At 43.7% G+C, this 14963-nt stretch overlaps 1 protein-coding gene across 1 annotated transcript in view; it reads right to left on the bottom strand.

The window, feature by feature from the left end:
- Positions 1–14963, bottom strand: part of rpf1 (ribosome production factor 1 homolog) — a 29903-nt gene that overhangs the window by 11717 nt on the left and 3223 nt on the right. Inside the window, exons 2-3 of the mRNA XM_060830006.1 lie at positions 3658–3714; positions 168–248 (exon numbers count right to left, since the gene is read on the bottom strand). Of these exons, the coding sequence (XP_060685989.1) occupies positions 168–248; positions 3658–3714 (138 nt within the window). The remainder of the gene's footprint in view (positions 1–167; positions 249–3657; positions 3715–14963) is intronic.

Genomic DNA, 14963 nt, shown 5'->3' with positions numbered 1-14963 from the left:
CCTCAGATGAAAGATTTAAAAAGGTTCAAAATTGAAGCTAATTGGTGTTAAACTCAGCAGTAATATGAACAAACACTGCGTATTCAATTAAATCATGGCAAGGACAACACATCAGAAAGGGCCTCATTACAGGCTGACAAGGAGTTTGACAGAAGTTATAAAATTACCTCCTCATCATTTGGGTCGACAGTTGTTTCATCATACTCTCGTTGGTTTTCAATGGTCTTTGGGACTGGTTTTGGCGGTGCCTTGGACAGAAACAGCAAGGTTACCTTCACTTTTAGACAAGTGACTCGCACTTCGTGGTTTAGCTTTTAAACATGAACCCATACGGTTCCCCTAAGTCAGTTTAGGCTGCACAGTGTCCTCACCCACAAACCTTCAAATGAGCAGCCATTTCCCTTTCTAAAATTAAAAAAGTAAACTCTCCTTCTGTATACGGAATGACTTAAGATACAAAAAATAATTTACATCTGCAGTTTCAGCAACAGACGAAGTTGGTGAGTTCACACTGTGCAGCAGCAACACGAGTGATGGTCACCACTAGCAGGATGCTATTGTGAAGCCAAAAAGACACTGCCTATCACAATGAGGCATGTGCTATAAATTTCAGTGTCTGTGCGAACCATAAGTCTCAGAGACTGGTGGATTGTATCAAATACCATATCCCAACAGCAGTTCACAACAAACTAGGTATTGACTGTACCCAACAGTCTGAACATACTCAAAATCAACTGATTCCATGATTGGACATGTGCTGGTTACTCCAGTCAATCAACCCTGACATTTAAAATTTAAACAGAGCTTGGAGGTGCATTCTCCATAACAAAACCTCTACCAATCAGTCTACTAGCCAATCAGCACTCTTATTTCATACTGTATATCTCTATTTTGTTTGCTTCTTGTGAGTTGTCCTGATTGTCCAAGACAATAGCTTTGACAAAATGTGTTTCTTTTATAAACAATATTTAAGTTCTGTACTACCAAACAACTATTGTGTAGCTTAAATATAGAAACCAATTATCTATACGACATGGCGGTGCTTTTCTGGAAAGTACACTCAAATCCCACTCCCTGCCCAAACCAACCTCAGTGGTACAGCTACATACAAAAATAAATCAGAACAATCTAAAACTATACCAGGTTACTTGGCAATTGGCCTTAGTGTCGGAATAAAATTCTACCAATCTTAGTTTAAGATTGCCAACGGGAGGGCTTCTGTGATGGAGCAGTACTGTCTACCTTTGGGCCAGGCCATCTGGGGTTCAAGTCCCACTTATCTCACATTTACATTGTAACAAGTGTGCAGATTGACTAAAAACATCTAAAATTGTCAACTAACATCTGCAAATTTTTTGAATCGACTTTCACGTCTCCACAACCCTTTGAGAAAATTGGTCATTTTGGCATCACCCTAACCTTAGTATTGAGTTTCCACCCCACTTTTTCTGGGCAATTGTGAATACAAGTGTGCCAAACCGTGAACCCAAATGGGAGCAACGTTCTAGCTCCTTCAATGCCAAGAGTGTTTACATTCGATAAAGTTGTAGTGAACAGCAACAAAGGACTGTGCAGCACAGAAGGTGGCAGTGGTGGGCCCTTGGTGCTGGTATGCCCTGCATGGTATCTATCCAAATCGTTTCAACTTCATGCACTTTCCCCATAGCTCTGCAAACTATTCCACTTCAATAGTTACCCAATTTCCTTTTGAATATTGTTTACTAAAACCACACCATCACCTTTTCAGCCACTACACTCCAGATCTTGGCAACTTGCTGCATGAACATGTTTCACCTTATACTGCCTCAAGTTCTTTTGCTAATTACCTTATATTTGTCTCCACAAGAGACAAATGAATATTTTATGCCTAAAATAATTATAACCACAATTTTGATTATAGTCAGAGATGTACAGCACAGAAACAGACCCTTCGGTCCAATCAGTCCATGGCGACCAGATACACTAAATAAATCTAGTCCCATTTGCCACCATTCGGTCCATATCCCTCTCAACCCCTCCTGTTCACAAACCCATCCAGATGTCTTTTAAACATTATACAGGGTGACTCCTGTACCCACTGAATCATTTTCGGCAGTTTCAGTTACCCATGGCCCGAACATATAAAAAGGGAACGTTCCAGAACCAGGGACAAGGAGGCTGCAGGGAAGGTACGTTCCCAATTACAAGAATGGGCTCACTCCTATCCACAGTAGGCCCTGGAACGTATCCCTCACGGGTATAAGGGGAACTAATGTAATTGAACCAGCCTCCACCACTTCCTCTGGCAGGTCATTCCATACACGCATCGCCCTCTGTGTGAAAAAGCTGCCCCTTCGATTTAAAAAGGGCCTTCTTCCCTCACCTTAAGCTTATACCTTCGAGTTTTGAACTCCCTCACCCCAGGGGAAAGACCTTGTCTGTTTACCCTATCCATGCTCCTCTTGATTTTATAAACCTCTATGGTCACCCCTCAGCCTCAGATGCTTCAGGGAAAACAGTCCCAGTCTATTCAGTCTCTCTTTGTAGCTCAAATCTCCAACCCTGGCAACAATATCTTTCCTTTAGCAGGGAGACCAGAATTGAATGCAGTATTCCAAAAGTGGCCTAACCAATGTCCTGTACAGCTGCAACATGACTTCCCAATTCCTACACTCAATGCACTGACCAATAAAGGCAGCAGCCTAAACACCTTCTTCACTATCCTATCTACCTACCACTCCACTTTCAAGGAACTCCCAGGTCTCTTTGTTCAGCAACACTGCCTAAGACCTTACCATTAAGTGTATAAGTTGTGGCCTGATTTGCCTTTCCAAAATGCAGCACCTCACATTTACCTAAATTAAACTCCATCTGCCACGCCTCAGCCCATTGGGCCATCTTACAAACATCCTATTGTACTGAGGTAATCTTCTTCACTGTCCACTACACTTTCAATTTTAGTGTCATTGTCCCTAACTAATCAAGATATGGGACATCCAAATCTTCACACTTCCAACCCCTAGCCCTTGTTTAATTAAACTTGGGTCACTCTTTAAACAGAGGGTTCCATAACCACGGGTTGCAGGCCCTCTTGCCCCTGGATGTGGTTTCTCTTCAATTATTCTACCAAAACCCCTCATGACATTGAGCATTTTTAGTAAATCTCACCTACATGTTCTCTACTCTACTCAATTCCACCTCCATAACTGAAGTAGAGCAGCACAATGGGTATCAGGGAATAGTGGTGTTGTGGAAATGCCACTCAGTTAATAAAGGACCCAGGTCAACGCTCCTGGGGGGGACAGGATCAAATCTCATCACAGCTGCTGAGGAATTTACATTCAACAAACAAAACCTGGAATGAAAAACTGATTTTTAATTCAAAACTCAGTAATGGTGACTATTATCTCCAAAGCCATCGGTAATTGTTGTAAAATCCCATTTGGTTTACAACTACCTTCAAAGGAAGAAACTCTGCTGTCCTTACCAGATCTGGCCTACAGTTGACTCCAGACACACCGCGATAGAGCTGACTTTTAACAGCCCTCTGAAATGCCCCTAGCAGCCACTCCGTTCAAGGGCAGTTAGGGATATGGCAAAAATTCCAGGCCTTGCCTGCATTGCTCACATCCCAAAGAAAGAAAAAACATTTAAACTTGTACAAAATGAGATAGTTACCTTGTCTCCAAGTGCCTCCCTCTCCTTCTGCCGTTTCTTTTTAGCTGCCAGTTGCTCCTGAATAACAACAATGGGTTAAATTGTCAAATGGGTTTGAATCATCTAAAATCAGCAAGATCAACACAACCTGGTCTTCACCTATCCATCAAGTCTAAACGTGACTGAACCACAAATATTACCTATTGATCTATAAATGCTTCAATTCTTTCTGAAGAACAACGTAAAGGTCAGTAGAAGAAACAGCATGTTGAGAGTCTACTTAGCTGAAAATGTGTTGCTGGAAAAGCGCAGCAGGTCAGGCAGCATCCAAGGAACAGGAGATTCGACGTTTCAGGCATAAGCCCTTCTTCAGGAAGGGCTCATGCCCGAAATGTCGAATCTCCTGTTCCTTGGATGCTGCCTGACCTGCTGCGCTTTTCCAACAACACATTTTCAGCTCTGATCTCCAGCATCTGCAGACCTCACTTTCTCCTCGGAGAGTCTACTTAGGGTCAGCACTGAAGTTCAAGGCTTGAGGGAAAGGCATGACCTCGAGACTCAAAGTGAAAACCATTAAATGTAATTAAGTACCGAGAAAGTTCAATGGAACTGTGACAATGCTATGACTTTAAGAGGCGCATTTTGTCCTGGGTTTTTTTTGAAGAGAAGTTTTAAGTCAGAGCGGTCTATTGGAAGTCCATAAAGTAAACAGGTTGAGGCGCCTTTGTTTTTTTTTAAATAAAAGGTTAGGATAATAGAAGCAGTCTGAATGGGAGGGGCAAACTCCTGCAGAACTAGGGTTTCTAGTTTTAGTTTATCAGCAGCAGTTGCTGGGGTCTTGAAGCTGGACATGAAACTGTTTACCCTCTCTGCTAGGGGATGGGTAAGATAAAAGCTAGGGTACGGTAAGTTTTCCCACATAAAATGGGATTTACTTCGGGAGTCGAGCCTCCACGTTGCCAGAGCAACGAGGAGAGAAGAAGGAGTGAAGCCAGGGCTGCCGGGAAGGTAAGGGCTTAATATATATTTGGGCATTGGCTAAACCGGAGATACTACACGTGTAGTATCTCCCTCCCGCCTCAATCCTCTAACAGGAAAAAAAAGACCCTGTAAGGTAAGGCTTTTACTTCTTATCTATCTTTTTCATTTATTTCAGTGCATTGTTTGGTTTTAGTTAGTGCATATAAAGCTAAGCTTCCAATGGCAGGGGCCCTCAGACCCATGGCATGTGCCTCTTGCTTGGTGTGAGAGCTGAGGAATGTGTTGGATGTTCCTGATTCTTACACCTGCAGGAAGTGTGTCCAGCTGCAGCTCTTGTTTGACCACATGACGGCTCTGGGGCTGCGGATGGACTCACTGTGGAGCATCCGCGATGCTGAGGAGGTCGTGGATAGCACGTTTAGTGAACTGGTCACACCGCAGGTTAGAGTTGCTGAGGGAGACAGTGAGAGGGTGACCAAAAGGCAGAAAAAGAGTAGGAAGGCAGTGCAGGTGTCCCCTGTGGTCATCTTCCCCCAAAACAGGTATACCGCTTTGGATACTGTTGGGGGAGATGGCTCACCAGGGGAGGGCAGCAGTTGCCAGGATCATGGCACCGTGGCGGGCACTGCTGTTCAGAAGGGCAGGAAAAAGACTCATAGAACCATAGTCATTAGGGATTCTATTGTGAGGGGAGTAGTAGGCAGTTCTGGGGCTAAAAACGGGACTCCCGGATGGTATGTTGCCTCCCAGGTGCTCGGGTCAGGGATGTCACCGATCGGCTGCAGAGCATTCTAAAAGGGGGGAGGGTGAACAGCCGGTTGTCTTGGTGCATATAGGCACCAATGATATAAGTAGGAAGCGAGATGAGGCCCTGAAAGAAGAATTCAGGGAGCTAGGAGAGAAGTTAAAGGGGAGGACCTCAAAAGGTAATGAACATGGGATTACTACCAGTGCCATGTGCTAGCCAGCATAGAAATGAAAGAATAGGCAAGATGAACACAGGGTGCAGGAGGGAGGGTTCAGATTTGTTGGACATTGGGACTGGTTCTGGGGAAGGTGGGACTATTACAAAAGGGACGGTCTACATCTGAAGCAGACCAGAACCAATGTCCTTGGGGGAGTTTCTGCTGTTGGGGAGGGGACTGGGAACCAGAAGAGAAAACAAATTGGCAGCGAAGTGGAGACTGTAAGGATTATGAAGATAAAGGGAAGAGTAGGCAGAGAGCAGATGAGCACAAAAGAAATGCATCCATTTTAATGCAAGGAGTATAGTGTGTAAGGCAGATGAACTTAGGGCTTGGATTGGTGCCTGGGAGTATGATGTTACTGCAATCACAGAGACTTGGTTGAAGGAAGAGCATAATGATTGGCAAATAAATTTTCCAGGATATAGACGCTTCAGACAGGACAGGGAGGGAAGTTAAAGGGGGTGGAGTTGCATTGCTGGTCAGGGATGATATCACGGCTGTATAAAGGAGCACATTATAGAGGTCTTGGGTAGTGAGGCATTATGGGTGGAGCTGAGAAATAAGAAGGGTGCAGATACATTGTTGGGGCTGTATTACAGACCTCCCAACAGTGAGGGAGAGGTAGAAGAACAAATAGGTAAACAGAATATGGAAAGATGTAGAGGCAATAGGGTAGTGGTGATGGGAGATTTTAATTTTCCCAACAATGACTGGGATACACTTAGCATCAGAGGTCTGGATGGGGTAGAATTTGTAAGAAGCATCCAGGAGAGTTTCCTAGAGCAGTACATCAATAGTCCGACGAGGGAAGGTGCCATATTGGGCCTGGTACTAGGGAACGAGCCAGGACAGGTGGTAGAAGTTGCGGTGGGGGATTTCTTTGGGAACAGTGACCACAATTCTGTAAGTTTTAGAAAACTCGTAGATAAAGAAGAGAGTGGTCCTAAGGGAAGAGTACTAAACTGGGCCAAGGTCAATTATAATCAAAATTAGGCAGGAGCTGGGAAATGTGGATTGGATACAGTTATTTAAAGAGAGGTCCACATTTGAGGTGTGGGAGGCTTTCAAAGATAGGTTAAAGATAGTGAAGGATATGCATGTCCCGTTGAAGGCAAAGGATAGGAAAAGCAAGATTCGTGAACCGCGGATGACAGGAGAAATTGTACGACTAGCCAAGAGGAAAAGGGAAGCGTACATAAGGTCTAGGCAGCTAAGAACAGAACGGGCCCTGGAGGAATATCAGAAGATGAGGACAAGTCTTGAACAAGGAATCAAGCGGGAAAAAAGGGGTCATGACATAGCTTTAGCGAGCAGAATTAAGGAAAATCCCAAAGCATTTTATTCCTATATAAGAAGCAAGCAGGTATCTAGAGAAATGATTGGTCCACTAAAGGATAATGAAGGAAGGCTGTGTGTCGAACCTTTGAGAATGGGCGAGATTCTGAATGATTACTTTGCATCAGTGTTCACTGAGGAGAGGAACATGATGAATCTTGAGATTAGAGATAGAAGTTTGATTAGTCTGGACCACATTGGCATAAGGAGGGAAGATGTGTTGGGTATACTAGAGGTTATTAAGGTGGACAAATCCCCAGGATCAGAGGTTGGTAAGGGAGGCAAGAGAGGAAATAGCTGGGGCCCTAACAGATATCTTTGTGGCATCTTTAAATACAGGTGAGATGCCGGAGGACTGGAGGGTACCTTATGTTGTCCCCCTGTCCAAGACGGGTAGTAGGGATATTCCGGGTCAACTACAGACCAGTGAACCTGACATCGGTGGTGGGGAGGTTGCTGGAGAAGGTACTGAGGGATAGGATCTATTGATATTTAGAAAAGAATGGGCTTATCAGTGATAGGCAACATGGTTTTGTGCGGGTGAGATCATCCCTTACCAACTTAGAGTTCTTTGAGGAAGTGACCAAGATGATAGATGAAGGAAGGGCTATTGATGTCATATACATGGACTTTAGTAAGGCATTTGATAAGGTTCCCCGTGGTAAACTAATGGAGAAAGTGAAGTCACATGGTGTGCAGGGTGTCCTAGCTAGGGTGGATAAAGAACTGGTTGAACAACAGGAGACAGTGTAGTAGTTGAAGGGAGTTTCTCGAAATGGAGAAAGGTGACCAGTGGTGCTCCACAGGGGTCAGTGTTTGTAATATACATAAATGATCTGGAAGAGGGCACTGTTGGTATGATCAGCAAGTTTGCAGATGATACAAAGATTGGTGGAGTAGCAGAAAGCATAAGGGACTGTCAGAGAATACAGGAGGTTATAGATAGACTGGAGAGTTGGGCAGAAAAGTGGCAGATGGTTTTCAATCCAGACAAATGTGAGGTGATGCATTTAGGCAAGACTAATTCTAGAGTGAATTATACAATGAATGGAAGAGCCTTGGGAAAAATTGATGAGCAGAGAGATCTGGGAGTGCAGGACCATTGTACCCTGAAGGTTGCTGCACAGGTGGATAGAGTGGTCAAGAAGGCACATAGTATGCTTGCCTTCATTGGACGGGGTATTGAGTATAAGAGCTGGCAATTTTAAAATTGTACAAGACATTGGTTCGGCCGCATTTAGAATATTGTGTACAGTTCTGGTCGCCACATTACCAAAAGGATGTGGCCGCTTTGGAGAGGGTGCAGAGAAGGTTTACGAGGATGTTGTCTGGTTTGGAAGGTGCTAGCTATGCAGAGGGGTTGAGTAGGTCAGGTTTATTTTCATTAGAAAAAAGGAGATTGAGGGGGGGACCTGATTGAGGTTTACAAAATCATGAAGGGTACAGACAGGGTGGATAGAGATTCAATAACCAGAGGTCATGCTCTCAAGGTGAGAGGTAGAAAGTTTAAAGGGAGATACACGCAGCAAGTACTTGCTGGGTCTGGCGGGTGTTTGGAATGTGTTGCCAGCAGAGGGGGTAGAGGCAGGCACGGTCGATTCATTTAAGATGCGTCAGGACAGATGCATGAGAAGGTGGGGAGCAGAGGGGTACAGATGCTTAGGAACTGGCAACAGGTTTAGATAGTCCATTTGGATCGGCTCAGGCTTAAAGGGCTGAAGGGCCTGTTCCCGGGCTGTAAATTTTCTTTGCTCTTCTATCCCTCCTCTCTCTCTGTTTTTTTCAATGTTTTTCCTCCCGGACTGGAGAATTGCCTGCGAGACAACCTATTTTCCTGAATTTGCATTGCAAAGGCTGTATTTACGGGATGTTACTGTATTGGAACAGTTACTGTTTAGTAGTTAAAGAAACTGTTATTCTGTCAAATGTTCCAATAAAGTCACTCTATTTTCTTCTCTCTTTTGTATAGTTACAGCTCTCCGTCAAACTGGTGCTCTGATGTCCACTTGGTTTTTAAAAAGCAGCATTTCTTCATAATGCAGCATTCCTCTCAGTACTTCTCTGAAATGTCAACCTGAGTATAAATTGGGAGCAATCAGTAGCACCAAAACCATTCTTTTTGACAATGTTTCTGATGCCAAGGACAACCAGAGGCTCAGGTCAGCAAATGACCAGAGTCTCAGTGGTACAGAGAGATGCCCAGCCTAAAGACAAACCTTATACCTGCAACCTTTGTTGAGCAGTGACAATTCAACAAAAACAGGAACAATTCTTCTCCAGAAGCAATTTAATGTCAGAGAACGTTATTGCAGCAAGACATTCCGAAGGCATTCCTTAGTGAGCGCACTGATTATAAAGCAAGAAGCCTTAAAAAAAAAACTGAAAATACGGCTCCTGAGAGAGAAAATGAATTCATCTTTCATAATGTCACTAAAACACCTGTTAAATATTTGCATACTCCCACATGAAAGGGCTCTGAACCACCTAGACTTTCAAATGCTGTGAGCTTCCTCACCAATTGCAACAGAGAAGGAAATAAATTAGAACATACTTGTGTTTGTTTTCCTAAGCACAGTGCTGTCATGACGGTTGTTTACGGTATTAGCAAAGAAAGAACCGACAAGCATTCTCCTTCGGCTTTTCTGAATTAACTTATCTCCCTGAGACTAAGTAGATAAAATTGGCAGGTGATTTGCACACTGCCTGAACATACTAACTGTAAAGCAAAGATTAAGAAAATATGCCCTATCCCAATCGAAACAAATTCAATTGTTTCTAGAATTTCTAGAAGTATGGCATTCTAACCAGAACTCTATCAACAAACACGTCGTGTTAGATCCCATCTACCACCCCCTGACAAAAGGAACAGGAAGAGACTTCACCACAGGAAATGACATCACCAACCCAAAGAAACCCAAACATATAAATAGGAAGCAGGAATTTTCAGCACTGCTTCACCCGAGGTCCACTGAGGATGTTACCCAGTAGGGTAACGAAACGTCTGGAAATGAACCTTCCAGCTCAGTGAGCAAACCTACATCCAAAACCTCAACCTGAGCTACAAATCTTCTCAAAACTCACTAATTAAAATATATCTGGTGGCATCTATCAAAAGACTGAGTGAAATGCCAGAAGAACTGCCCCCATGCTTCTTCAAATAGCACGGGGGGGGGGATTTTTATTTTGTCATCCAACTAATTGTGAAAGGGCTCTCCTAACAACGTCACACTCCCCCAATATAACTTCGGCCCTTTGGTCTGTCCTTCCAGGCAACAGAAGCTACAAGATTCTGCAAAGTAACCTAGCCAAGCTCCTGGAGTATCTTCATGGGCACAGCAACTTAAGTAGGCAGAGGCAATTCTAAAATATGAACCCTGCTAACAGTGACCAAAATTCCTCTGACAGCTTAGCTGTAACACAACACTTTAAATTCCTCCCACTACCAGAGACCGACTTACAAGTCTTTGTGTTTCATTTTAATACCAAGTGGGCCAAAATATTTTCTCTGGTCCATCTGTAGATACAAAATAAAAGATACAAAACGTGTTTCTCATGGCTGAAGATAATAGAATGAAAATTTCAGCAAACCTATATACCCCCATGATAAAATGTCACAGTATATGTATCGGATGACAGATTAAACCAGGTTTACAAATATTGGAACTACAAGCTGGTAATAGCCTTAAAGACAAGTGGCAATGTACCCAAATTAACCAGGAGAACATTTACATTTTCAGACAGAGCTATTTAAATGCCACAGGATATTTGCATGACAAGTATCTCACTACTTCCAGGGAGACACCCTCGTTTAAAGGTTCTAACCAAAACAGAAAAACTGCAACACCAAGGGACTTGGGGGAAGTCAGGCATTAAAACACAGAACGTTAGCACACTTGGACAGGAGGTAATCCAGAAGGGTAATGGAATGCCAGGGCTTATTTCAAGGGAGTTGGAGTATAAGAGTAGGGAAGTCTTTCTTGACTGTACAAGGTACTGGGGAGACCACATCTGGAGGACTGTCAGCAGTTCTGGTCTCCTTATTTAAGGGAAGATATCATTTCACTGTAGACAGATCAGAGAAGGTTCAATAGGGTGGCCCAGTCTGAAGGGATGGCTCTTATGAACAAAGGCTGATCAGGTTGGATTTTACTCACTTCGGTTTAGAAGATTGAGAGGTGATCTCATTGAAACATACAAGATTGTAAGGCGTTTGACAGAGTAAATGCTAAGAACATGTTTCACCCTCATGGGAGAGTCTAGAACTAGAGGACACAGACTCAGATTAAGGAGATGCCAATTGAAGACTGAGGCAAAGGGAATTTCTTCTCTCAGTGAGTTGAGTTTCTTTGGAACTCCTTGGTACAGAAAGCTGTGGGGGCAGAGTCCTTGTGTATATTTAATGCTGAAATGTATGGGATTAAAAAATGGAAAGAACTTCAGATGCTGGAAATCTGAAACAAAAACAGAAATGTTTGCAAAGTTTCAGTAGAATTGACAGCACCAGTAGAGAGAAATCAGAGTTAACGTGACTGACCTTACTCAGAACTAGATAAGATTCTTGATCAGTTGAAGTTAAGGGGGAAAAGCAGGAACGTGGACATGAGGAATGTCAGATCAGCCATGATCCTAACCAAGGATGGAGTAGACCCAAGTAGCCCAGCAGCCTCTTCCTGTCAACAGCAGCGGGCAGTCATGGAAAACTGAGGTTTTTGTTTTGAGCTAAGGATTGCTGACATAGTTGGGTTTCCAGAAGGAAAAAATTTCTATCTTCTATCCCTCAAAACTACAAAATCCTTCATCATTGATGTGAAGTAATTCCAAATCTGTCCAGACAGATATAAAATAGCAATGTTTTTATAGCTCTTATCAACATGTAAAACATGAGAAAAACCAGAAATAGTCTAAGTCACGAAAATTAATACTTAAAACGATGAGAGTCGAAGCAGTGAATCACCTCTGTCTTTCTAGTTTACATCTATTACCAAGAAATGAGACTGTTCAATCCTTACCTCGAAACAAGCAGGAACCTTAGCTCATAATTAAAACAAAAAACTGCCGATGCTGAAGATCAGGAACAAAAGCAGAAACTGCTGGTGAAACTCAGCCGGTCAGAACAGATAAATGCGTCACCAGACTGGAAATATTATATCTGCCGTCTCCCCATAGATGTTGCCAGTTTCATAAAGAAATTTTAGTTTCACTGTGCAATCTTAGCCTATTGTGTGCCTGTTCCCATATTGTTTCGCTCCTCTGTCCTTCAATAGCCTATCAATTACCTAAACAGCTTAAAGAACAAAAAACAGTACAGCACAGGAACAGGCCCTTCAGCCCAAACTGTGCCAGAAGACATAGGAGCAGAAATTAGACCATTCAGCCCATTGAGTCTGCTCCACCATTCAATTACAGCTGATAAATTTCTCAATCCCATTCTCCCAACTTCTCCCTGTAACTCTTGATCCCTTTGACAATCAAGAAACGACCTCCTGTCTTAAATATACTCAATGACCTGGCCTCCAGAGCCTTCTGTGGTAGTGAATCCCATAGATTCCCCACTCTCTGACTGGGGAAGTTTCTCCTTATCTCGGTTCTAAAAGACCTTGCCTTCACTTGCTGGGACCATTCTTGTGAACAAAATGCCAACACAAAATGCCTTTCTAAATGAAAAACCCAGGTATTGAATCTATGCTGCATTTCTTGAGGGAAGCCTCCATGGAGTTTTTGAAACACGTCCTTTGCCCTCCTCTTGTTTGAGTGCCTTCCTTGAACTGGCCAGAGAAGCTTTGCTTTGGCCAGTCAGAGCTCAGGCATCTGAAGCACGTGGCTGACCCTGTAGAGTTAGCTTTGTATGATCACAGCCTCGATACTGGTGCTGTTAGCTGATGTTCCCATGTCCATTCTCTAAGCTGATGTGGAGCATCTGTCTCAAAGACTGTGGACTGTACTTCTTTAAGGCCTTGAAGTGGTCTGTGTAGAATATATGAAATAGCAGGAACAGGCCATTGGGCCCCTCGATCCTGCTCTGACACACTATTAGATCATGGCTGACCTCAACCTCACCGCCATTTTCATGCACTTATCCCCACTTCCTCGATACCCGGGTTCAATTCCCGACTCAGGCGACTGACTGTGTGGAGTTTGCACGTTCTCCCCGTGTCTGCGTGGGTTTCCTCCGGGTGCTCCGGTTTCCTCCCACAGTCCAAAGATGTGCGGGTCAGGTGAATTGGCCATGCTAAATTGCCTGTAGTGTTAGGTAAGGGGTAATGTAGGGGTATGGGTGGGTTTCGCTTCGGCGGGTCGGTGTGGACTTGTTGGGCCGAAGGGCCTGTTTCCACACTGTAAGTCTAATCTAACCTTTAATAACTAGACAACTATCCTAAACTGAACTATTCACACATTGTGCTGATACACAAGAGATAGATATTATTTGTCTCTAAATTTATTGCCCAAACCATCTGTTTTACACTGAGCAACAATTACCATCAATAGATAAACTGAGAAATCAAACACACATATACAGCAGTGAAATAACCAAAATCTATGACCATGCTAAATGGTGGGCAGGTTCATACCCATTCTTGGTCCTGTTTTCTGAGATTCTCTGACAGTGGGGTTCCTAAGAGTCATCTTGGATTCAAAAGTTAATTCTGTTTTGCTCTCTGCAGATACTGTCAAACCTGCTGAGTTTCTCTTTTGTTATCATAATAACATTAAATGAGCATTGCCAAAGCTAAATTATAGGTTAGCCTAAACTCTCAGAAGCCCTGAAACAAAATAAAGTTAAGGTGAATGAGAAGGGAATTAGTGGGGGTAACCGAATGCCTGATCATGACAGAAGCTGCAGAGAAACGACAATGAAGAGACTTCAAAACCATCTCAGACAATTATTCAGAACTTTCTACCATCGACACCCAAATCAGTACACCCGCAAGAAACTGAAGGGGATTCCTTCACTCATTTCCCATCCTCCTCCTCTCCTCCCTGCTCCTCTCGTTACACATGTCTCACATCTGCAGCACACCCTAACAGGAAAGGTCAGTCTCCAAAAAGTACTTCACTTCTTTTCAACAAGATGGATTCTAACCATCCCCTTGACATTCAACACCATTAATATCCAGGGGGAGGGGATAAACCAGAAACTGACTGGACTAGCCAAATATACACTGCGGCTACAAAAGCAGATCAGAAGCTCGGAATCCTGCATCAATAAACTCACCTCCCGACTCACCAAAACCTATCCACAATCTGCGAGTAGGATGGATTACTCTCCATTCGCCTGGCTATAGCGCCCATATTCAAAAAGCAGACACCATTCAAGATAATGCAGCCCACTTGATTGATATCATATCCAGGAACAGCAGTAGTGTTCAACTACAAGATGCACTGCAATAACTCACTCAACTTGTTGGGCCAGCCCCTTCCAAACCAGTGAACCTCGATGCTGAGAAGGACACATGGGAACACCACAACCTGCAAGTTCCCCTCCAAGCCACTTGCCACCCTGACAGTTTTTAAAAATAATTTATTTGCAGAATGTGGGCGTCCGTGGCTGCACCAGCTTTTGTTGTTCAACCCTAGTTGCTTGGAGATAGTGATTTTGAGCAGCTTACTTGGATATATACTGTTGTTCCTTCACTGTTGCTGGGTCATGATTCTGGAACTGTCCTCTTACAGGCAGTGGGTGCCCCCACGCAACATGGATCACTGACGTTCAAGAAGACAGCTCACTGCCACCTACTCAAGGGCAACTGGGGATGGGCAATTAATGCTGGCCCAGTCAACAATGCCCATGTCCTATTCACCCACCTATCACCCTCTGGTATACCCACTCCTCTCTCTCACTGTCAGCTTAGCCACATCTCTTTCCCAGCCCATTCCTCCTCACCACCTGTTCCTCACACACACCTCTCTCCCACCCACACCTGATGTACACTTCCCCTCTTTCGCAAAATGCTCTTCAAATCCTAAACACTCCCACTGTAACTCGCATTCACGTCAGCTCTGGTTTAGCATGTAGCACCCTCACCTGTGCTCTAAAAGGTGTGG

Source organism: Hemiscyllium ocellatum, chromosome 9 (genome assembly GCF_020745735.1).
Source record: "Hemiscyllium ocellatum isolate sHemOce1 chromosome 9, sHemOce1.pat.X.cur, whole genome shotgun sequence".
NCBI lineage: Eukaryota > Metazoa > Chordata > Chondrichthyes > Orectolobiformes > Hemiscylliidae > Hemiscyllium > Hemiscyllium ocellatum.
Note: the sequence above shows the minus strand (reverse complement) of the source record. Positions and strands in the feature narration are given on the sequence as shown.